Consider the following 24,710-nt stretch of genomic DNA (forward strand, 5'->3'; position numbering starts at 1 on the left):
CACGACCGAGTCCTTTCTACAAGAAGATGTTGGATCTCTCACCTGAACCCTTGCTGAGATTGAGATGGCCTTCATCAAGGTCTATGACAATTCACCATGCCCAACTCACCACGCCCAACTCACCACAGCCAACTCACCATGGCTAACTCATCATGGCCAACTTGCTGCAGCCAACTCGCCGCAGGACAACTCGCTGAAGGACAAGAGTTACACTAATATCAAAGAAATGGTGGAATAGAATAATTAAAGAACAGATGCAAAAGGAGGGACAAAATGAAATGGGAATGAGAAAAATTAAAAATATTTTTTATATATTTAAAATAAATAAATTGAATTGTTAAATTGTCCCACAGCAAGTTGGCCATGGTGAGTTAGCAACACTGAGTTGGCTGTGACGTGTTGTCCCATTCTGCTTCATCAACCTGGTACTTTTTAACAATGTTAAGATTGCCGTTGCCCAAACTGACAAACACAAACACAAGAGAGGAGCCTGCCCAGGGGTGAAATCCAGCAAGTTCTGACAGGTTCTGGAGAACCGGTAGCAGAAATTTTGAATAGTTCGGAGAACTGGCAAATACCACCTCTGGCTGGCCCCAAAGTGGGGTGGGAATGGAGATCTTGCAATATCCTTCCCCTGCCACACCCTCCAAGCCACTGTTGTGATCCAGGCCCAAGTAGGTAGTAATCGACGCAAACAGTTCCAAAACAAACAGACTTTATTAGAACAGCTGAGAATTAACTCATTCTCAGCATAGTCCAAACTAAATTAAAACAAACTCTTCATAACACAAATTCTTCAGTCTAATCACCAACCTTGGTATAATTAGGCAAACTGCCAAAGGCTTCTCTTGGCAAAAGTTCAAAAGCAGAAGATGCCGACAAGAGATAAGTGCAGCAAGACTATCAACGTTGTTTTCCGACAAAGAGCCCAAGAGCCGTTGCTGGTCTTTTAAGCCTTATGGGAGGGGCCAATCATCTCTTGGCCCTACTCCTGAATTGTCCTCTTTGCTTTAGCTGCTCTTGCCTTCTGGCAGCTCTTCTCATACGTGCACTAGGAACAGGCTCCTCCTTTTCCTCTGCCTCTCTACTGTCAGACTCTGGAGGCTCGGGAGTCCGCACATCACTCCCCAATGGCCCTGGTCCCATCTCTGCCTCTGACACAGAGCCCTCATCTGGGCCTTCCCCAGCTTCCAGGACTGGCCCATGTGAAGAAGACTGACTCAGCCTCATTGCTGTCTGACTCCACTGCCAGCTCCGCAGGCTGCTGATGAACCACAACAGCCACGTCCACAGTGGGGGAAAATTTTGAATTTCACCCCTGAGCCTGCCTGATACTAAATGAAATTCCTGCTCCTGCTAGCCTCACTCTAATAGGCAGTATTATCCAGGATCTCTCTCCATATCTCTTGTATTTCACCTTCAGAATTGGAACTTCAGAGTCAGAAGCTGGAATCTTCTGTGTACAGGCAGTCCTCGACTTACAACAATTCATTTAGTGACTGTTCGAAATTATAACAGCACTGAAAAAAGTGACTTATGACTATTTTTCACATTGACATCTTATGTTGCAGCATCCCCATGGTAACTATCATCAGAATTCAGATGATTGGCAACTGACTCATATTTATGACTGTTGCCGTGCTCCAGTGTCATGTTTTATGTCCCTTTTATGACATTCTGACAAGCTAAGTCAGTAGGGAAGCCAGATTCACTTAACAACCACGTTGCTAATTTAACAATTGCAGGGATTCACTTAACAAATGTGGCAAGAAAGGTCATAAAATGGAGCAAAACTCACATAACAACTGTTTCACTTAGCCACAGAAATTTGGGGCTCAAGGTGGTCGTACGTCAAGGACTACCTGTATAAAGCATATATTTTACCACTAAGCTATGGTTCCTCCCAACCGTACAATGAGCAAAAGACAAGAACTAGAACTTGTGAGCAAGTAGTTGCTAGTTGTCTTGATGATCATGGAAATGAAAGGAAGGGGTTGCTGTCATATCTTCACCTGGTGGGCTCTGTGATTTGAGGACCACTGACTTGCTTTCCCACATGTATCAGAAGGGTCTGATGAAGACAATTCATCCTGGGGTGGACCATTAATTCATGTTAGTCTTCCGAACCACCCGACAGTTCTAATTTTTTCCTGGGCAAAGTGCCACAACTGCTATCAAACAATGCTATTAGGTGCTCTGGGACCCAGTTGATGCATTAACCTCCTGACTCTGACACAATGAAAGCACAAAACTAACGTGAAATATTTCACTCCCTGCTGCCTGCTGGCATTAATTTTTAAACAAATGTTTAGCATTTGGTCTGTGTTTTGATAAGTAATTCATGAATAACTTTCACATTACCCTGTCACTTTATTTGACTCTATTGCATGAAAAAAGCAGATTGGACTCGCCCAGTTTGGAATTGTTACAAGGAAATGCAATGTGTAATGCTATGAGCTCTAAAATGTTTAGCTAAGATATTGTAGTGTAGGAGGGATTGTCCCCTTGTCTCTGGGCTTTTACACTACATCTGTCTCAATTCAAGATTCAAATTATGCAACAGGAAAATCAGATGCTCAGAGCCACAGCTCAGTGGCAGAATCCTTGCTCAACAAGCAGAAGGTTGCAGGTTCAATTTCTGGAATCATTGGCTAAAGAGGAATAGAAATCTTTGTTGCTGCCATTGCCAGTATTTGTGCATCTCTAGGTAGCAACATTTGCATGATGGGTGGAGCCAATCCCAAAGTGGGACAGGAAAAAGGCATTGTGAATGGATGTTTAAAACTGGCAGCATCCGCAATTGATGAAAAATTGCTTTAACCTTTAGCTTTGCAAAGCTACTTCGACTTACGGAAGAATGGTGTGGAATTTATAACAAATGGCTTGAGCCAAATCTAACTGGTTCAGTATGTGTTTATGAGCTGGCTGGAGACAGGGATATTAGGTGGGTGAAACTGACAAGTCCTCATGCCATAATAAGTGTGTTCCTTTTCAAAATGCAGCAAAAGTCTTTGTTGGTTTTCCTAACTGAATGAATGTGCTGGATGTGTCTTCTTTATAGGTGGGATCTGGCTCTAGAGGGCCATCAGAACAGCATGAAAGCAAACACTTTGTGGTCCCCATGCTTGCCTTTATGCACAGAATGGGGTTTTTTTTGCCCAACTATCAATCTGTTCTAAGCTATCAAATTATGTTGATGTATTATATCCATTGCAATGCATTTATAACAGCAGTGAGGTTTACGGTCCCCCATCTCCCAATGGAATGAGCATCTCTTGGCATCTTTGCATCTACAAAACACACATGCACACACCTCCTTCTTCTGCAATATTGTAAATATTCATAAATTAACTTATACTGGGGATGATTATGTGAAAGTGCTGAGAGACTTTGGACTCACTGAATCAGAGGGAAATTGAAACTGTTAACTACGTGTGATTGTAATACATCAAAATATTACAATGCTTCACTGTGGAAATGGTTAATTTCTGAAAAGGGGTAAACAAGCAAGACACAAACATTTGTCTTGTCAACTGTTAAGATGCTTTTCAACTGGAAGGCCCTCCTACAGAAATATCACGAGACCTCTGGCTTTATCGCAGCTTTCCACATGTATTAGAACTGTATCTACAAGATTTAGCAACTAACACTTCCAACACCACGTTGGGCACCATGTTGGTGAAGGTATATATAGATGACACGGTGTTGACACTGGTTAATGAACATGCTCTTTTGCACAGGACAGGAAAAATATATAAGGAAGACTAATTGGAAGAAAGGTCCACCACAGTGATTACTATTAATAAGAGGCTTTGCTTCTTTCTTTTTGCAGATCTAGGTTTCATTGCTTAATTTCCAGAATGGCTCTCCAAGGTCCTGACATCATCAGCATTTGGATTAATTGGCCACAATAATTAAGTTCCAAGATTATGCTTTTCTTCCAAGAACTGTATTTATCAGTTAGGATTAGTGGATGAAAGTACTATCAAAGGAAGTTTATTTTAGCCAATACTTGATTCAACAAGGTAACCAAAGTTGAGTCCCTATCGAAAAACATTAGACTTATAATCAAAACTGTCTAAGGAGACTTCAGGCTCAAAAGTAGACAAGAACCAGATTGAATTTGCAAAACTATTAAATCTAGAATCCAGAATGTCAGCCCTGCTATACCAGGTAGAGCCAAATTCAAATATTGATTATTACATTGTGGCTCTTCTGATTTTCTGCTGATTGGGCCTAAAATGTCACAGAAGCTGGATTCATATGTTGCATTAAAACATAGGTAGAGAAAAACAGAATAGCTTGCTTCACTCAGCACAGGAAGCCATAAAACATGGGTTTATAAACTGCATTATATATTAAAAACTGAGTTAATATTTAGGATGGGGTGATCAAGGCCCACAGGTATAGGGGGTTTTGTTGAAGATTCCAGAGCTTCTTAAGTATATTGTTACTGGAATTCAGCAATCAAAGTATAGTTTTCTCCAATGTGATTTTTCTGTAACACTTAAAATAGGCAAATTAAATCTCTAGGAATGTCTTAAAGAATGTATTTTGGTTTTTTTTTTAAAAAAAAAGCCACATCCCCAAATATCATTCCAGGAAACAAAATAATGTCCCTCTCTGAACTAAGATATTCCTGGTTTAGAAATTCAGCTTTGAACATGAACCACAAACAGTAGTATAATTGGCTTGATTCTATCATTGCACTGAGACAATTATGGTTTTCTGAAAAGATTAAAGTGACTGGACAGTAAATAACTCTGGCTGGAGAACCCTGGTTAAAAAGAGTTAATTACAATTGAGTTCTTGGCAGAAAGTTATGTTATAACTTTGCTCATAATGGCATTCGCGACAACATGGTTTTCAGATTCAGCTGTGTTGCAAAGGGATTGATTTGGCAGGCTTTGTTCTTTGTTTACTGATATTTACTTGTTAAGGATAAGAAAATTGCATTCAGCTGTTTTTAGCCAGTAAAACAAAGGAATTGCTTAGTGCCTGTTAACAACATTAATTTCTTAATAAGTACACAGTAGCGTATGGGCCCATTCTCTATGTTAGCTTTCAGGAGTATTTAAGAATTCTTTTTCAACTTCTGAACCATGCAATTACAGTCTCTCTTTTATTGAGTAATTTCATTACTGAGCTATTTAGCACAGTTATGAAAGCAAGCAATTTAATCCCTAGCTAGGTTGTGGCATTCAATTACTAGCTGGCTGCTTGTTCACTAGAGAGATTGAATTTTCCCAGATATAAGAAGTCATGAGCTAGGAGGAAGATCAGAAGGTTCACAAAATTCAAAAATACTAGAACTGGGAGAAGGAAGGGGAAGAGTATAATCTCATATTGACTTGATTGCATAAAAATGTCAAATGTTTCACTGGGAAGATAATGGGTTGAATCCAGTGGGAATTCCAATCAAGAATATCCGTAGGGTAGTTGGCTACATGATTCCTAAGCTGCACCTTATTTGATTTGAATTTGGTTTAGCACGTTGGGTGAACTAGAATGGGCATTTGGCATTTGGAGCCCTGGTGGTGCAGTGGTTAGAATGCAGTATTGCAGGCAAACTCTGCCCATAGCATGGAGTTTGATCCTGATGGGGCTCAAGGTTGACTCAGCCTTCTATCCTTTCTGAGGTTGCTAAAATAGGACCCAGATTGTTGGGGGCAATATGCAAATTTGTTTTTGTTTTTGTTTTTATTGAATTTGTATACCGCCCTACTCCCGAAGGACTCAGGGCGGTGAACAGCCATAAAAATAAAACATATAAATACAAAATTTAAAATAGAGATAAAACAAATTAAATAAATTTGGCTGAACCATATTTAAAACCCCAATAATTTAAAACCGAATTTAAAATTCCCATTTAAAAACGGAGAAGTTTAAGTCAGGCCGGCTTGCTGGAATAGAAACGTCTTAAGCGTGCGACGGAAGGTGCGCAGATCCGGAATCCTCCGTATCTCGGGGGGGAGCTCGTTCCAGATAGTAGGTGCCCCCACAGAGAAGGCTCTCCCCCTGGGGGCCGCCAGTCGACATTGTTTGGCCGATGGCACCCGGAGGAGCCCCTCTCTATGGGAGCGTACTGGTCGGTGGGAGGCTATTGGTGGTAGCAGGCGGTCCCGTAGATAACCAGGTCCTAGGCCATGGAGCGCTCTAAAGGTGATAACCAAAACCTTGAAGCGCACTCGGAAGACCACCGGGAGCCAGTGCAGCTCGCGCAGGAGGGGCGTTACATGGGAGCGCCACGTCGCTCCCATCACCACCCGCGCGGCCGCACTCTGCGCCAGTTGGAGCCTCCGAGTGCTCCTCAAGGGGAGCCCCATGTAGAGAGCGTTACAATAGTCCAGACGGGAGGTGACGAGGGCATGAGTGACCGTGCGTAACGAGTCCCGATCCAGAAAGGGGCGTAACTGGCGAATCAGGCGAACCTGATGAAAAATCCTCCCGGTCACGGCCGTCAAGTGCTCTTCTAAAGACAGCCGTGAATCCAGGAGGACACCCAAGTTGCGAGCCCTCTCCGTGGGGGCCAATGCTTCGCCCCCAATAGTCAGCGATGGCACCAGCTGACTATATCGGGACGTCGGAAACCACAGCCACTCGGTCTTGGATGGGTTGAGTCTGAGCCGGTTTCTCCCCATCCAGATCCGTACGGCCTCCAGGCACCGGGACATCACTTCAAGGGCATCGTTGGGGTGGTCTGGGGTGGAGATGTACAGCTGGGTGTCGTCAGCGTACTGATGGTACTCCACCCCGAAACCACGGATGATCTCGCCCAGCGGCTTCACATAAATGTTGAACAAAAGGGGCGAGAGGACCGATCCCTGTGGCACCCCACATATAAGGGGCCTCGGGGTCGACCTCTGCCCCCCTGTCAACACAGACTGCGACCGGTCGGAGAGAAAGGAGGAGAACCACCGTAATACGGTGCCTCCCACCCCCAACCCTTCCAACCGGTGCAGCATGATACCATGGTCGATGGTATCAAAAGCCGCTGAGAGATCTAATAGGACCAGGATAGAGGAACAACCTCTATCCCGAGCCCTCCAGAGATCATCCACCAACGCGACCAATGCCGTTTCCGTGCTGTACCCAGGCCTGAAGCCCGACTGGAACGGGTCTAGATACGTCGTTTCATCCAGGTACCGGGGAAACTGTCGTGCCACCACACTCTCAACAACCTTCGCAACAAAGCGAAGGTTGGAGACTGGACGATAATTAGCCAATGTTGCCGGGTCCAGGGAAGGCTTCTTGAGGAGAGGTCTCACCACCGCCTCTTTCAAGGCAGCGGGAAAGACACCCTCACTCAATGAAGCATTTATAATCCCCTGGAGCCAGCCTCGCGTCACCTCCCGAGAAGCCAGCACTAACCAGGAGGGGCACGGGTCCAACAAACATGTGGTCGCATTCAGTCTACCCAGAATCCTGTCCACGTCCTCAGGGGTCACAGAGTCAAACTCATCCCAGATAACATTCTCAGGACCTGCCCCCGTCATCCCCCCTGGATCTACCCAGTCGGAGTCCAGATCTTCCCGAATCTGAGTGATTTTGTCATACAGATACTGAACAAAGTCCTCGGCTCTTCCCTCCAAGGGGTCCTCCCTCGCTTCCTGATGGAGCAGGGAGCGGGTCACCCTAAACAGGGCGGCCGGGCGGTTATCTGATGACGCAATAAGAGCAGCAAGATGAGTACATTTTGCTGCTTTTATCGCCACTAGGTAATTCTTAATATGAGATCTTACCAGTGTCCGGTCAGATTCAGTGCGACTGGCCCTCCAACTACTCTCTAGGCGTCTTTTCCGGCGCTTCATCTCCCTCAGCTCCTCAGTAAACCAAGGAGCCAGGTGAGATCGGCGCCGGGTCAGAGGCCGCAAAGGCACGACTCGATCCAGAGCTCCAGCGGCCGCCCTATCCCAGGCGGCCACTAAGTCTACAGTCGAGGCGTGAGCCAGGACCTCAGGCATTGGCCCAAGCTCCGTCTGGAACCTATCAGGTTCCATCAGGCGCCTGGGGCGGTACCATCTTATCGGTTCCGCCTCCCTGCGGCGGGGAGCAGCGGTTCGAAGATCAAGGCGAAGGAGAGAGTGATCCGACCATGACATTGTAAATTGCCCAGAGCCTGTAGTAAAGCACTATGGGGTAGTATATAATTCTAAGTGCTATTGCTACTAATGAGTTTTCCAGTCAATTCTGGTTATCCTGCAAATCGTGATAAAGCAAATTATGACAGTGTAATGAATGAACCCTGACAGGTAATCCACTACTGGTGAGATAAAAGTGGAGAAAGTACAGGAGAAATGGAGGCAAAGTAAGAGACGAAGGAAAGCCAGAACAAGGGGGAGATAATGGGAGCAAAAACAACCAGGTTGGGCATTGTCGAGTAGTATTTGACCCATGATTCTGGTGCCTTGGAAATCATGACAGAGGTCCTTCTACATTGCAATGTCTATTGGGATATACAGTATGGAAGCAACTTATAAGTCCACTAGTTCTGAGATTCTCAGAAAAAAATGTATTTAATGTTACCCAATGCCTTGTAGATATGAGCTCATACATAACAGTTGTGAACTATTTTTTATATTGCTATTAAGAGTTGTAACACTACAGATTTTATCAAGCTATTCTTATTATCTGATTTTGTTGAGAGTTTTGTTGCATTGGTGGCTTGGTCAATGGCCTGAATAAAATATATTGCTGCTGTTGTAGGTACCGTGGGACAGGGGAGTAGAAGTGGAGAGCAGAAAAGCTCTGGAGGAAGCATTTGGTTGAAGAATTGGGAAAGGGTTGGTCTGAAGGCAGATTTGAAATGACGGCTGGAAGGAGCTGGTGGACCCCAAGGGGAATGAAGAAGTTCAAGTTACAGACATTAAATCTTAGTTTTTGAAGAAATGTTGCAGCATCTAAGATTCTTCCTTACACAATTTCCTTTTGCCCTCATAACCATGTAAAAAGTAATGTTATCGTTTGCTCTACTTTTACACATGCAAACTATATTTTAAAAAAAGAGATGATTGTAGCTATGGTTTTCAAAAGAAAGAGCAAGCAGCTATACAATATTCGTGAAATGTCCTTGTACATTATTGAAAGAGACAGATTTCACCCTGACAATTTTATCTGACTACAAAGAAATAAATAGGCTGTTATTCTATTGTTTCATCAGAACATCTCTACTTATCCAAAGCCCAGTTAAAAGCACCTGGAAGAGGTAACCTGGACATTCTCCCTTTCCTGATTTGTGCCAAATCTTCTCAACTCAAACACTCCTGGGATAAGAAAGCAAATGCAAAGAGCACAGCAAGGTCCTTCCATCAGTCATGTTACATGCATGACTGGGAAACTGTGGGAAAACCCAAAGAACATTCTGGTGGATCTATTGCAATGGAGAAGGAAGAACATTGCTTATTTTAGAAACGAAAGAAAATATTTGTAGTTCGGGTAGTTGATGTTGTTGTTGGTTATGTTCTACAAGATTGCTGTTTAGCATCCGAACATTTCCTGACCAGGCTGGTGACATCCTCAGCTGGACTTCACATGATAGGTCACATGGCATGATCAACCAGTCAAACGACCCACCAATCACATGACCCCATGAGATCAATATAAGCGGTGAAGAACTGGAACAAGATGCTTCAACCGAGCTGAGGATGTTACCTAGCTTGGTGATGAAATGTTCGGAAGAGAACAAACCACCACCAACATTGCTTATTTTGTTTAAGAGGGAGGGGTATCGTACCTGCAGATTTGTAATCTGTAGCGTTCCATTGTCCAACAGGCTCATTCTTGGATCACTGCCCACAATCCGCTGTCCATCTTTCAGCCACTGGATGCTGGGGAGGGGGTTCCCAGTTACGTGACACTGGAGCAGTGCTGTAGAGTCTATGGCAAGGGTTTGATTCACAGGACCCCGGCGAATAATTGGTGGAATGCGATCAGTTGTTACTTCATGCAAGACAAAACCAAGACAGTGCATCATTACACACAAAGACTCTTACAAATACACTTGTTTCTGGGTTGTTATTCATTTCTTATGTGAGATTTTTAAGTGGAGCGAATGGGGGGGGGCTGATCTTTCCTGCATTTCAAAAGCCTTCTTGACAGATCCTTACCAGCAACTGAGCTACAGGTGATGAAATTCAAATCCACCAGCTTGTTTAGTAACATGTAATTAAGCAGTCAATTAAGGGCAAGGCACTAATTGATTACCTGGAGTTGTACTGCCAGAGTGTGATGACAAAAAGCAATGAAGGTGTCAATGCACACCTTTGATGTAACCCATCACCTGCCTGATCTGAGAGAGCAAGAAGCGTTTCTAATGAAAAGCAAAAGCCTTTCTCTTGTAGCTCATTACGGGTAGTCCTCAATTTACAACAGTTCATTTAGTGACTGTTCAAAGGTACAACAGCCCTGAAACATGTGATTTATGACCGTTTTTCCACAATTACAACCTTTGCAACATCCATCATGGTCACATGATTGGCAACTGGCATGTATTTATGAAGATCGCAGTTTCCTGGGGGTCACGTGATTGCGGCTTTCTGACAAGCAAAGTCAATGGGGAAGCCAGATTCACTTAACAACCATCTTACTGACTTAACAACTGCAATGATTCATTTAATAACTGGCAAGATAGGTTGTAAAATGGGGCAAAACTCAGAAATTTATGGCTCAATTGTGGTTGTAAGTCAAGGAATACCTATACTATATTTTATTTTAGTATCAACCTCTTTCCAAATAGAGTGAAGAATCAGAATTTCATCGAACAGCAGGTTAGGAAATAATTGGAGGAATCACAGAACCACTATGCATGGCTGGCTGGCTGGAACCAATTAAAGCAGGCACATAAGAATCCCAAAATGCCGAAATAATATTTATTATAGAAAAGCGACAAACCCATTATGAAAGAATTCCACAATTGCTGTGCATTGAATATGAGGTGTATTTATATTGCAATCACTGTTCAAATTCTTAATTCTCATGCCCTTTTTTCCTGCCTGCTATAAGTAAAGGACTAGATGTGGCTCTGTAGGGTAGAAGATTCAATTTCCATCTGTCTCTTGCTGGATAATAGAGTTTCTACTTAATCCTATTCGCCTCTCCACAGTCACCTTATTTTGGACATGGGGACAAAAGGACTTTAGATTTAGTTGTTAGCAATGTAGCTTCTGGTGGGTGCTCTCCAAGTTAGTGGGTCCTCACACTTGGCACTACATCATTGAAATGTTTCCTGGGATGTTCAGTTCTTCCCTTTTCAAAATCTCTCTGACTGACACCACGAGCATTATGGGTAATTTAAACCAGTGGGGTTCCAGGGGAGGAATGAACAACAGCAAGGCCAGCTATATCATCTGGTAGAGTTAAGCATCAGTGAGAATTATCCAAGGGTGGGCTTCAAAATTTTTAGCAAGGGGTTCTCTTCCCAGTTGCTGGGTGGGTGTGGCCATGGTAGGTGTGGCCTAATCAGCCTCCTGCACCAGGGTGGGGTGTGGGGTGTTTTTGCCTTTCCCAGGCTCTGGAGGCTTTCCCTGAGCTTCCGGGAGGGCGAAAACAGTCTCCCCAGGCTCTGGAGGCCCTCTGGAGGCCAGAAACAGGCCATTTCCGGCCTTCTTGAACTTCCAGTAGGCCTGTTTTTTGCCCTCTCCGAGCCTCTGCGCGCGCCCTGCACTTATCTGCATCCAAAACGGGCCGCGTAGGGACTCCTGGGCAGGGTGGGGCAGGGTGGGTGGGGCCGGTCAGGAGTGGGATTTGGGGGGTTCTCTGAACTGCACAGAATCTAGCTAGAGGTTCTCCCGAACCCCTGAAAATTCCCAGCAGACCACCCATGGAGTTACCCATGCCTTTTCCCTTATTTTCTGGGCACACATTTCCTTCATTAGAAGACAGAACTGTGTGAACCTCATAAAATATTTTGAGTCTCCTAAACAAGCTGTGGCCATCAGATGTGATGACGGCTCCTCTCCCATGCCAACAAGGAAAAAGATCTAACTGCATCCTTGACTTCTACTCAGATGGCTAAGTGTTCTTTTCAAGCACAAACTTGGCCACAGCCCTTGTTCAAGAGTGCCAGGGATTGGGGACCTACCAGTGGGAGTGAGCCACCGCACACCCTCGCAGTGATGCAAGATGCATAATGTCTCCTTCACACATGCTGTTAGCACAAAATGTTAAATCTGCATGTGTGAATCATGTCTGTGGGATGTAAAGATGCAGAGAAGGGGAGACAATAGTAGAGACAGTTTAGCACCATGAGCAGATTGAACACAATGAAGTGCTTCCCTTTCCCTTGCTGTCTCTCAGTCATTAAAATGGAGCCATTATTTCTTTTTACAAATAAATTGTTTGCTATAAAGGAAGAAAATGCATGAGACTAGGACCAAGGTAGAATTAACATTGCAGAAATACATACTTCTCCTTTTCTCCATCCCAGCCTTGCAAGCACTCTAGAATTTGCCTCCTATTGAACATGGTTAAAGAAATATGTAATCAGCCAGCGATACAAAACATTTGACTGAGATCTCATAGTGAGAAATCAGTTTGACTGCTGTTAAATAATTTTGCTCAATACGTTGCTTATGTTAAAAGTATTAAACCCCTCCAATCCATACATGAAGCAGACTGACACCCACCATGAAGAGGTGGCACGGCCACGAACATGAAGCCAAACAACAGCAACACAGCTCACCAGCTCAAATCCCCCTGCTACTCAGACTAACCCAAGCACAACCAAGCCCCCACCTAAACAGAAAACACACACCCATCCAATCAGAGCACAGCCAACCCCCCATCCAATCAGAGCACATCCAACCCCCCCAACCAATCAGAACACACCTCCACCCAACCAGAACACAGCCAAGCTCCCACCCAATCAGTTCACACCTCCACTGGCAGTTAAAAGGAAGAAACAGCTGCGATCACACACATTGCTCCTAGAAGCACGAAGCCGAGAACACCAGCCTGAAGATGACGAATGAGACTTCATCGAAACGTTGCCAAGACACCTCCATTTTACGCGGGAGAAAACCCGAATAACCAAAGACCTACATACAAACACCCACGAAAACCTCAGAATATATATATATATATATGAAAGAAAACTCATGTTCTTTGATTTTATTATGTAAATGTGTGCAACACTCCTAGCTCATGTACTGTGATATGCTGAAAGTGGATCGAACAGAAGAATCAAACTTGCCTTCTGCCCTTATCGTTCGATCTAGTTGCGGTCAGATTAAAGCATTTCTTAATTCCCCTTCATATTTCATTCTGCAAGCATTCCAGATTTCGTGATAACCTGCACTAGAGTATAGATAGTCCTTGACTTACAATCATAATTGAGCCCCAAATTTCTGTAGTTAAGTGAGACATTTGTTAAATGAGTTTTGCCCCATTTTAAGAACTTTCTTGCCACAGCTGTTAAGTGAATCACTGTAGTTGATAAGTCAGTGAGCCGGTTGTTAAGTGAATTTGGCTTCCCCGTTGACTTTGCTTGTCAGAAAGTCACAAAAGCGGATCACATGCCTTTGGGACACAGCAACGGTCATAAATATGAACCAGCTGGCAAGCATCTGAATTTTGATCACATGACCATGGGGATGCTGCAAAGGTTGTAATTGTGAAAAACGTTCATAAGTCACATTTTTCAGTGCCGTTGTAACTTTGAATGGTCACTAAATGAATTGTTGTAAATCGAGGACTATAGGTAGAAAACCCTCTTTTTTTCAATTAAAGGTACCATGCTGGGCAGGATTAGAACACGCTATGAGTCTTGCTAGAGCAGTGTTTCTCAACCTTGGCCGCTGGACGATGTGTGGACTTCAACTCCCAGAATTCCCCACCCAGCTGGGTGGGGAATTCTGGGAGTTGAATTCCACACATCGTCCAGCGGCCAAGGTTGAGAAACACTGTGCTAGAGGTAACATTGATGGTGGTCATAGTGGTGAGGGAACCAACTTCTCCTTAATGCTGCCTCTATCAGGTGTTCTCTTTCCCAAGATGCAGAAGAGCAATAAAAATTAAAAATATCGTAATCCAGATTATATCATCTTCTGCATTATTATTTCACCTTTTTCTGATAATAAAATGGGATGTCCGGAGACATTTGTTTTAATCTCCCCGAAATAACCCAGGGAAATGGCTCACATTGAGAGATAGCAACTGGCCCAAAGTCACCTGGCACACTTCATGACCGAGTGGGGATCTTCTTGGTCCCAATCAAAAACCTTAGCCACTACATTATGCTATTCCTAGTGGATGATACACAATCTGCTGTCATCTACAACCCAGCTCTTCTAGTAGTATAAGTAAATTAATACTCCTAATCAGTCATCTTCAGAGCTTTGTTTACTGATGGCATGGGGCCATAGTATGGTGGAAGAGCACATGTTTTGCACGCAAACAAAATTGCACTTTCAGTGTATTGCATCTCCAGGTAAGACTGAGAAGGGTTCTGCTTAAGGTCTAGGAGATAAATTGTGGCTAATGGTGCTGGTCTCTATGCCTAGAGTCGTGGTGGCAAAGTGATTAAAATGGAGTATTGCAGGCTACTTCTGCTGACAGCCGGCTGCCTGCAATTTGGCAGATCGAATCTCACCAGGCTCAAGGTTGACTTAGCCTTCCATCCTTCCGAGATGGGTAAAATGAGGACCCAGATTGTTGGGGGCAATATGCTGACTCTGTAAACCGCTTAGAGAGGGATGTAAAGCACTGTGAAGTGGTCTATAACTCTGTGCTATTGCTATTGCTATTGCTATTGCTATTGCTATTGCTAGAGTCAGGATAAATCTTGCGATTACCCATATCTGTTGGATCTAAAAGAGAGATCCTTTAACCACAGATCCTTTCTTGATGTCAGGGATGCTTGTCCTCACATGCTCTCATATCATCGAGACCAAGGGTCTCCAATCTTGGCAACTTTAAGACTTGTAGATTTCAACTCTCGGAATTGATTTTGAGCTATGTACTGCTCATTGTTTAAATGTGAAGAAGCTATTAATCATGATCATGCTTTTTCTTCTCTGCACACTCTCTCCATGGTGTTTCTTCATTTGTTAACTAGGTTCGCACCTCATGTTAAGTCATAATGTGGTAGATTTGGCTTAATATGTTCTCAGCACTGTGGATCATAAACCATGGATGGTTGTGATGTGTGAACATCCCACTATGGTTTGCTCAATATGCTATGATTAAAACAGGTCATGACTTTGCTTGAGGTATTAACCCAACCGCTGACAGAGATCATCACCAACTCAATTGGTGTCAATGGCAGAAATGATCCAGCACTATTTCGTCAAATCATCATTGTCTATCCACTGCAAGATTCCACACGTATCCAACCAATACAGTTCCAATCAATTTCGTCAAATATATATTTAGAAGCAAAAGAACTTTTTACGAGCTGAAAAAAAAAGCCAGCAGCTGGGCTAGCCAAATAAGCAACCCACACCTTAGTTGAGAAGTCTTTCGTTCTTCTCCAAGCACTTGGTGTCATTGCCAGTTTTATGGTGGATCAATCTGATTGATCAGTCGCACTGGAGGGAGTTTGCTCTGACAGTATGAGCAATGACACTAAGTAATAACTTATTGAACACAGGCAAAACTGAAGCGTATGAGCAGAGGGAGAAGAGGGGAAGGAGAACTGCGGGTGGGCAGGAAGGAAGGGTTACTGATCAGAGCTTGAAAGATTATGAGAGCACCTCTGTTCTCAGAGAAACAGCCATTAATCGAAGCTGAAATATTATCCGACTTCTTTCAGTCAGCATACTGATACAAACATTTGCAGAGAGTAAAGGGTAGTGATGGGATTTTCTAAAGAGAGCCGACTGCAGGACTGGAGAAGCAAAATGCAATGGGGTCAGGAAATAAAAGGCAGCCATGTGGAAAGACCACATTCAGGCTTTCATCCACCCATTCACTCCTCCACGGTACAATATTCCATATCAACCTTTCCCGACTTCCCATTCCCGCCCCCTCAAGCATGTTTTCTATGGCTGCTGAGCACATTCAGCTCCTACTGAGATACTTTAGGATTCCCCCTCCCCAGTTCCGTCTCAGATTTTCTCTCCACCCCCTTTAAACTGCCAGGCTTTGGGCTTCTCCCAGTCTGCTGATAATGCTCTTTAGTGCGCTGATGGTTTCCTGCTTGCTTTATCCTAATGCTAATGGGAAATTTTGGAGAAACAGAGGACAATCTGTTCTCTCCTCCCTCTTCTAGAAATCTGGCTAGCCCAGACTTTTGTGTGGTGTTGGGTTAATGCTCCTTGAATTCCTTATGTTGTTTTAGGTTTCCCTTTATAAAAGCACCATGTCTACCTAAAAAGTAGCAGAAAAATAAATGCTATTACATTTGGTGCACTAAAGTTTTAGAAGCAGTGTTTCAGAAGCATTTCATAAACTGCCAAGAATGGCTCTTTTAATTTTACTAATATTTTTCAGGGTAATTTGAAAAATGTGTTTTGGCCTTTATAGGACGCTCTTTTTTTTTTAATTGATCATCTAGTCAGGAAACGCTTAGAGTTCTCAGATCAGCTGACAGCTTGCAAACCCAGATCTGTATCATAATTATTTATTCTCTGTACTTAAAAGTCATGTCTTGCTCTCTAAAGGATGACTAAGGTGGCTTACAAACTGCATGAAACTGGATATCATTCGCCTTTGGATCTGAGCCAAACATTTCCTGGACAGATAAAGTGATTCTCATTCAGGCCACTTTCATTCCACTGTGGGCTGGGAAGTAATTTTGTGAAGGGGAAAGTTCAAAAGCAAATGCCCTCTTTTGATGTGGCAGTCCTTATACTTTGCTGCCATTGTGATTAATGCCCACAATTAAGAGGTATGCTTAGCTTTGATTCCCTGCCACTAAAGAAAACATAAAAAGACTAGATTAAGCAGGTTTCGCCCCCACAAATTTGGTGATTTTCTAAATTGCAAAGATGAGTAAATATTTATACCTCTGAAGTCTTAATTTTGACTGAAGTATCACAACATGCTTCTTACTTGGCGTTAGGTTGCACACTGTATCCTAAAATTCCCCACCTCTTTTTCCTCAAAAATAATTGAGAAGCTGAAATCTACTGAGATTGCTGAGTTTTAGGTGATTATGACGTTCTCACATGAGATCTGGAGGACAATGGTTTTAATAATGCAAATTCTGCAAGCATATTATTATTTATTTGTATCTTACCTTTATTATTTTTACAAATAACTCAAGGTGGCAAACATATCCTCCTATTTTCCCCACAACAACCACCCTGTGAGGTGAGTACAGCTGAGAGAGAATAACTGGCCCAAAGTCACCCATTTGGCTTTCATGCTTAAGGCAGGACTAGAACTTGCTGTCTCCTGGTGATTGGCCCCAAATCACCCAGCTGTCTTTCATGCCTAAGGCAGGGCTCCCGCTTTCTGATGTCTTAACCACGAGACCACACTGGCTCTTGTGAGATTTCAGCCATTTTGGGGAAGAAATCAGAGCTAACATATAACACTGCATGATGATACCTGGAGCTTGAAAATATCATCAACCTCTACTCCTACACATAAAAAGCTTGCTTGATCTACTGCCCTTCTTAGAAGCATGTTGTCAGAGGCAAAAAAAGCATCAGTGTTAGGTTATCGTGCCAGCTTCCTGAAAGATGCGTCTTTCTATTCCCCAGATGCTCAACCAAAGAAATGGCCAAACTCCATCAGCCCAGCGAGCTACCTGCTCTGCCCATTATTTAGAGCCCTAATTACTCTCCATCGACTGAGAAACAGCAAACGGACAAAGGGCGATGAAAAGTTCACACACAATTGAATTTCACAGTAACAATCAGCAGTGAAAGCGTGCACAAGGGGAGGAAGGAAGGGGGCCGAAAAATCAATCATGGCAAAGGAGCTGGCTTCGGACAGACACATCTGTTGCACCTGCCAAGCTTCGAGCATGAGGGACTTGCACCCGTCGTGCATGAAGGGGGCTGATCATTGGTTCTACCCCACCTCACTGCACCCCAGCTGCCCTGCCAAATCTGCCAAATCTCCCATGCAGGAGAGAAACTGCTTGATGTCTTTGGTGACATGAGTGGGTGCAATCAGCAAGACATTGCAGAAGCCCAGATTCTGAAGCCGTGAGCTCCACATGCTAGGGATAGAGAAGGGTACAGGAGCCAATTGGTTCTTTGGCTCAGCTGACTTGCTAATGCCTCCCTAGCAGACTCTGGGCACTCAACTCTTTTTTTTTTTTTTTAAAGAAAGTATTGCTTTGTGTAATTTTTTTTAAACAAGTGACACAAAAGAGCCCCATCTCCTGCCTAGTGTGCTAGAGCAGTTTAGGAAGAATATGCCTCTTTCTGTTGCCTTAGAAACCCAGCTGGTGATTCTGCAACTAAATGAGGATTTCAGGTTACAAACTCCTTTGTCTTCTTAATCTCTTCCAATTGTCTGCCACCAATGAGTCAGGTGTTGCCATTAAAAAAAAAAAGGGGGTGGGGGGTGGGGGGGACAGAGGAGGCCTCTAATCAGGATAAAGAATTGGTATAGAGAGGAAAGCCCTAGAGAAGAAAGTGAGTGCAAAACTTTTGATTTCCAGATCATTAGTTCTGCAAGGTAATAATTCAGCCAAGCTTGTTTGCAGCTGGAATGGATAAAGTGGGTATCAGCTGGAACAACAGTCTTTGAGCCATGATATAGTGCCTAACATCCTCCTGCAAGAGCCAGATCCACATGTTCTAGAAACAGCATTGTGAACTTCTAGAATTCTCTAAATTGACAATGGCTGGAAATGGGGACTAGATGGAATCTAATTTATTTTTTATTTATTTATTTATCATCAGATTTATATACCGCCCTTCTCCCGGAGGACTCAGGGCAGTGCACAGCCAAAGTAAAAACATAAATACAAACATTAAAATACAGTTAAAAAGATATATATGTGTTTGGGCCCATAATTAAAAAACAATAACAAACCTATTAAAAACATTTAAAAATGTGTTAAGCCAGCCCGGCTTGCTGAAAAAGAAAGGTCTTCAGGGCACAGCGGAAGGCACCGAGGTCTTGGATTCTTTGTATCTCTGGGGGCAGTTGATTCCAGAGGGCAGGTGCCCCCCACAGAGAAGGCCCTCCCCCTGGGGGCCACCAGTCTACATTGTTTGGCCGATGGCACCCTGAGGAGGCCCTCTCTGTGGGAGCGCACAGGTCGGTGGGAGGCCATTGGTGGCAGCAGGTGGTCTCAAAGATATCCAGGTCCTATGCCATGGAGTGCTTTAAAGGTGATAACCAACACCTTGAAGCACACCCGGAAAACCACTGGGAGCCAGTGCAGCTCACGCAGGAGAGGTGTTATGTGGGAGCGCCATGCAGCTCCCGTAACTACCCGCGTGGCCACATTCTGGACCAGCTGGAGTCTCTGGATGCTCTTCAAGGGGAGCCCCATGTAGAGAGCATTGCCGTAGTCCAGGCAAGAGGTGACGAGGGCATGAGTGACTGTGTACAAGGAATCCCAATCTAGGAAGGGCCGCAACTGGCGGATCAGGCGAACCTGATAAAAAGTCCCCCTGGCTACAGCCGTCAGATGTTCCTCCAAGGACAGCTGCGTATCCAGGAGGACGCCCAAGTTGTGAGCCCTCTCCGTGGGGGCCAAGGACTCGCCCCCAATAGTCAGTTGATGGAGTCAACTGACTATATCGGGATGCCGGAAACGACAGCCACTCAGTCTTGGATGGGTTGAGCCTGAGCCTGTTCCTTCCCATCCAGATCTGCACGGCCTCCAGGCACCTAATGATACCTTGAAGCTTGGTTGCCTAGCTTTCATATGATTCAGACCAGTGTTTCTGAACTTTACTGTAGGAGTAGAGCAAGCTGAGCTGGAAGGTAGAGTTAAACATGTCATCAGTTTGGAGTCATTACATTGCCACAAAAGACCAAAGTTCATCCTCATCCCCCACTCACCCGAATTCTGTTGACTCTTATCAAGTGTCAATTTAGCTTTGACTGTTAGTTGACTAGATTCTTGTGTATTGGTAGCAATAATAAACTCTTCTGCGCTTTGAACTCCACAAATATTCTTGGTTATTTGCATTTGAAACTTAGTGACTTTAAGCTAACAGAATAACAGAGTTGGAAGGGACCTTGGAGGTCTTCTAGTCCAATCCACTACTCAAGCAGGAAACCTTATACTGTTTCAGACAAATGGCTGTCCAATGTCTTCTTACAAACCTCCAGTGATGGAGAACCCACAACCTCTGGAGGCAAGCTATTCCACTGGTTAATTGTTCTCACTTTCAGGAAAGTTCTCCTTAATTCTAGGTGGTTTTCTCCTTGATTAGTTTCTATTCATTACTTCTTGTCCTGCCTTCTAGTGCTTTGGAGACCAGGCTGACTCCCTCTTCTTTGTGTCAGCACCTCAAATATTGGAACACCACTAGTCCTTCTTTTCATTAAACTAGACATACCCAGTTCCTGCAACTGTTCTTCATAAGTTTTAGCTTCCAGTCTCCTAAACATCTTCGTTGCTCTTCTCTGCACTCTTTCTAGAGTCTCAATGTGTTTTTTCTAAAATTCTGCTGGCTGGGGAATTCTGAGAGTTGAAATCCACACCTCTTTAAATCACTAAAGGTGAGAAACACTGATTCAGACTGTTATTTCTGAACACTTGGTGCTACTTGCAAACATAACTATGGAGGTGCCTTTTTTCCTCCTCTACTGAAGGAGACTTGTAATTTGACATTTAACTAGTGGCTCCTTTGGCTTTGACAATGTGCAACCTGCTTGGAAGGTGGGCAGCCGAAATAGGGTTATGAGAGCAGTTCTGGAAAAAAAAAATATCCAGCAATTTTCAGAGACAGCAGTGAGAGAAAGAAACCTGCCTATTCAGCTCTTATCTCTCTCCTCCCCCTCCCCTTCTTTCTTTCCGGTAGTTTTATTTCTAGCAATAAAAGTGAGAGGTTCTCTGATCCAGACCAGCTTGTTTTTTCTGGCATCTGAACATTGCCAAGGAAACTCTCTCCATATAAAATTAACTGCAGAAAGGCGAAGGAGGGAGGCGGAAGAAAAATCCTTCTGGGGTTTGGGGAGAAAACATTAACAATTCCCTGCTGCCCATGAAAATGAAATGCCACCAGGAAGAAGCTGCAAGACCAGAGAAAGATCTGCTGTCTTTTTTTCCATTGGACAGAAAATGCCCACCATCTAGTTTCTTCCTGACCTGGAGTTCTTCAGACATGGTTGAAATTACACGCGATGCTCTTGGCCGTGGTGGAAAATAAATTGAAAACATCTGGAGGGCATCAGTTTCCCATTTGTCATTTGAGGGGATCATTTACAAAGTATCTGTGATATTTGTGGTTTATCCATCAGCCCCTCTCCTGATCTCACACAGACATGCACAAAACTCTTTAGGATGGTGGGTGGATGGGAGGAACTCTTTTCCTGCCTGCTGAAAGTTAAAAGAAATGGGATCAAAGCATTGCTAAATTACTTGTGTTTGGTAGATGTGGTTGACTAAATTTTCTGCTCCTCTGGGTAAGGGACTTATCCCCATACACCAATAGTGCTTGATTGCAAGCCACTTAGTTTGGAAAGCAGCTGTTCTCTGACTCCTGCCAGCTGTTGCAAAGGACAATCAAGGAAGAATGTCCCTTCCTCTCTACCTATCCACTCCTATGAAGGGGGTATAGGGCAGTGGTGAAATCCATTTTTTTTACTACTAGTTCTGTGGGCGTGGCTTAGTGGGCATGGTGTGGCTTGGTGGGTGTGGCAGGGGAAGGATACTGCAAAATCTCCATTCCCACCCCACTCCAGGGGAAGGATACTACGAAATCGCCATTCCATTCCCACTCCTGGGAGAAGGATATTGCAAAATCTCCGAACTACTGAAAAATTCCGCTACCAGTTCTCCAAAACCTGTCAGAACCTGCTGGATTTCACCTCTGGTATAGGGACAGAAGGAGACAGGGACAGAATACCCAAAGAATTCCCATTTTCACAGCTTCATTGTTGCTGTCAGGTGCAAAAGATCAGATCCACACATGAAGGTCTAATTAAACTGATTTATTGCTAATTAGCCTATGCGCAGAAATCAACTCAACTAACTGTTAGAACCTGCTTGGAGTTAGATAAGGGTCCACAGAATTCAAGAAGTGGGGATTGGATTAATCTACTTGTGCCTGTAGAAGGTTTCTAGGCTGATCCCTTTTTAACTCCACCCCCAGGTTCTGCCACTTTCTCCTATGGTTCCTATTTTATAAGCAAGAAAGGAAAATCGATGCCTGCAGCTTTAGTAAACAGTTTGTGAAATATGGTTGACCAGAGAAAATAAATTTAGCCCCAAACACCTCTGGATGTGCTAAAACTATTCCCTTCATGATTAGTTGCTGGAATTCATTGAGTTGGGATTGATCTCCTGCTGAGCTTGTTGTGTGGACAGGGCCACCAAACTTTAGCAAGAGACTTTGGGAAAGCATCTAACCCAGGTTCCTTGAGATTGCTCCTTCTATCCTTAATATGGAATATACTGAAATTTCTAAGAATTGCTGCCCTCCCCATTTCTGTTATGAGGACCTTTTTTTGTGGCTTCCCTGGGACTGGAACAATATATACACTGTCACTCCTTTTTGACAGAAAAGAAAGCAATACAACTTCACATTCTTAAGCACTTACCATCTTCCACTTCCAGGAGAGCTTTGGCAAGGATGCTTCCTGCAACGCTAATGGCCTGGCACATGTAGTAGCCTGAATCTGAGGTCTGCACATCCATAATTGTCATCTCGCCACTTGGAGCTACAGAAAAGCGGCCAGTAGCTTGAGGGGGCTGGCTAGGAAAAAGAAGAACCTGTACAAAGGAGCAGAAAGAGGAAGATACCACATGAGGGCTTGGAGCTATCACAGAATTCCAATATAACTTTCTTTTTTTTTTATGTATTTAATTTACATCCACTTTTATTATTTATCAATAACTCAAGGCAGCAAATATGTTCAACACACTTTCCTCCTCCTATTTTCCCCACAACAATCATGTGAGGTGGGTTGGGCTGAGAGAGACTTTCTTTTAAGCTTTTAAACTTTTTTTTAAACTTTCTTTTAACATCCTTCATATGCTAATCCATCCTCTATTGAGACTGTTATGGGATCCACAAGAAATGAGAAAACCAACTCAAGAAGTACTGAAAAAATTGCATTTTAACTGGTTTTTGACAATGGACATCCGTCTGAGACCTGTTCTTATTTGGGAATTATAGGAGGCTGCTGAAAATTGAATTCCTACAACAACATTTCCCCCTCTCTGGAATAGACGAGAATTATCACTTTTAAATAAACCATAGACATACAGGAAACTGTATTATGTTTCAAAGGTAGTTTTAGAACAAATCTAAAACTATGGGACAATCTTCACTTGTTCTCATTGCCTCTCTTCTAACAAATCAATTTCTTGAGAATGGAAGCTACAAGGAGGTGTAGATTGTTTCAAACTGGAAGAGAAAAGTTTTACAACTTCTTTGGAGACATAAAGACTGAGACAAGAGTTCTTGAGGTTAAGACTCACTATGCCTCATTCCTGAGGTAGGGAATCATGGCTCCCTAATATGTCTCAAGTGCTCTACAATGCTTAGGCATGCGACACAGCCTTTATTATTCTCCTCCACTCACACTGTTGCCTACACAGAGCAAACAGTCCTAAACATGCCAAGTTAGACAATTTTCCAGACAAATTGCCTGCCTTCAGAGGCTTACCATTAATGATCCCTCTATCAAACTACCTGGTTTTGACCTGCCTTGCTCTGTCTGGATGAAATTTAAGAGAATTAGGTGTGATACTGGAAAAAGTGCCTCTGCCCTGTATCAACGGGGATGGAAAGATTGCCCTTGTTGCAATTGTGGTGCTGATATGCGAACTATTAAACATATTGTGCAAGATTGCCCATGATGTGCATTCTCTGGTTCCCTAGAAGGTCTGCACGAAGGAACACCAGAGGTGATCACCTGGATAGCTGAATTGGACATCCAGTTATGAGCCATACCCCCATTAGAAGTTTTTGTATATATTTACGTAGATTGTGTGTATCTGTTTGCTTCTCTTCTGTCATGTTCTGATCACATGCTAAATAATAAACAATGAGGCTTCTCAACTGTGTCTGCTCCCATTACTTAGAGAAGAGCTAAGCCCCACCCATTCTTTACATGGGGAAGAAAAAGAGTTCATGTGATCTATTTTCTGTCAGGGATTCTAACTCTGAACTCATCAAATGATCTCCAAACCCCGCAAAGAAATCCCCCGCATGCTAAAATGCTATAATTCTGTGAATTTGACATCTGCTTCACTGAATTAAGTTCAGCCCTTACTTTAGAGCAAATGATTCACTCCCTTCCCCCTTCCTTTCTATCACCGACCCTCTTAGGATGCAAGTAATTGACACAGTAATAGCTCAGTGCTATTTAAAGGCATCTTAGAAACTCCAATTGTTCATTCCAAGAGACTGGGTTTCCCAAGAGGCATCTCATCCCATACATCTGGATGACACGAGCAGCTTTGGCTTGTAAGGCAAAATCTTAGCTCCTCTTGGCAGCTCAACAGAAGAAACAACACCATTCTAGGAATTATTAAGCATTTCTTCTCAAATATTTTACCTAAAATCTGGGAGGTATCAATCCATGCAAAAGTCGTTGAAATAAGAAAACTGTGACACCACCTTTTTACCAAAATAAAAAGGCTGCAGCAGCTATTATGATGTCCTGTAAACTCCTATGGC

The 24,710-nt window shown here is 43.5% G+C and overlaps 1 protein-coding gene across 1 annotated transcript in view; it reads right to left on the reverse strand.

Annotated features, from left to right (window-relative positions):
• ROBO3 (roundabout guidance receptor 3) overlaps positions 1–24,710 on the reverse strand; it is a 222,301-nt gene that overhangs the window by 34,047 nt on the left and 163,544 nt on the right. The window contains exons 9-10 of the mRNA XM_070952536.1: positions 22,624–22,795; positions 9,734–9,939 (exon numbers count right to left, since the gene is read on the reverse strand). Of these exons, the coding sequence (XP_070808637.1) occupies positions 9,734–9,939; positions 22,624–22,795 (378 nt within the window). The remainder of the gene's footprint in view (positions 1–9,733; positions 9,940–22,623; positions 22,796–24,710) is intronic.

The sequence above is a fragment of the Pituophis catenifer genome, unplaced genomic scaffold (assembly GCF_029215685.1).
Source record: "Pituophis catenifer annectens isolate HBS135680 unplaced genomic scaffold, rPitCat1.0.hap2 SCAF_12, whole genome shotgun sequence".
NCBI lineage: Eukaryota > Metazoa > Chordata > Lepidosauria > Squamata > Colubridae > Pituophis > Pituophis catenifer.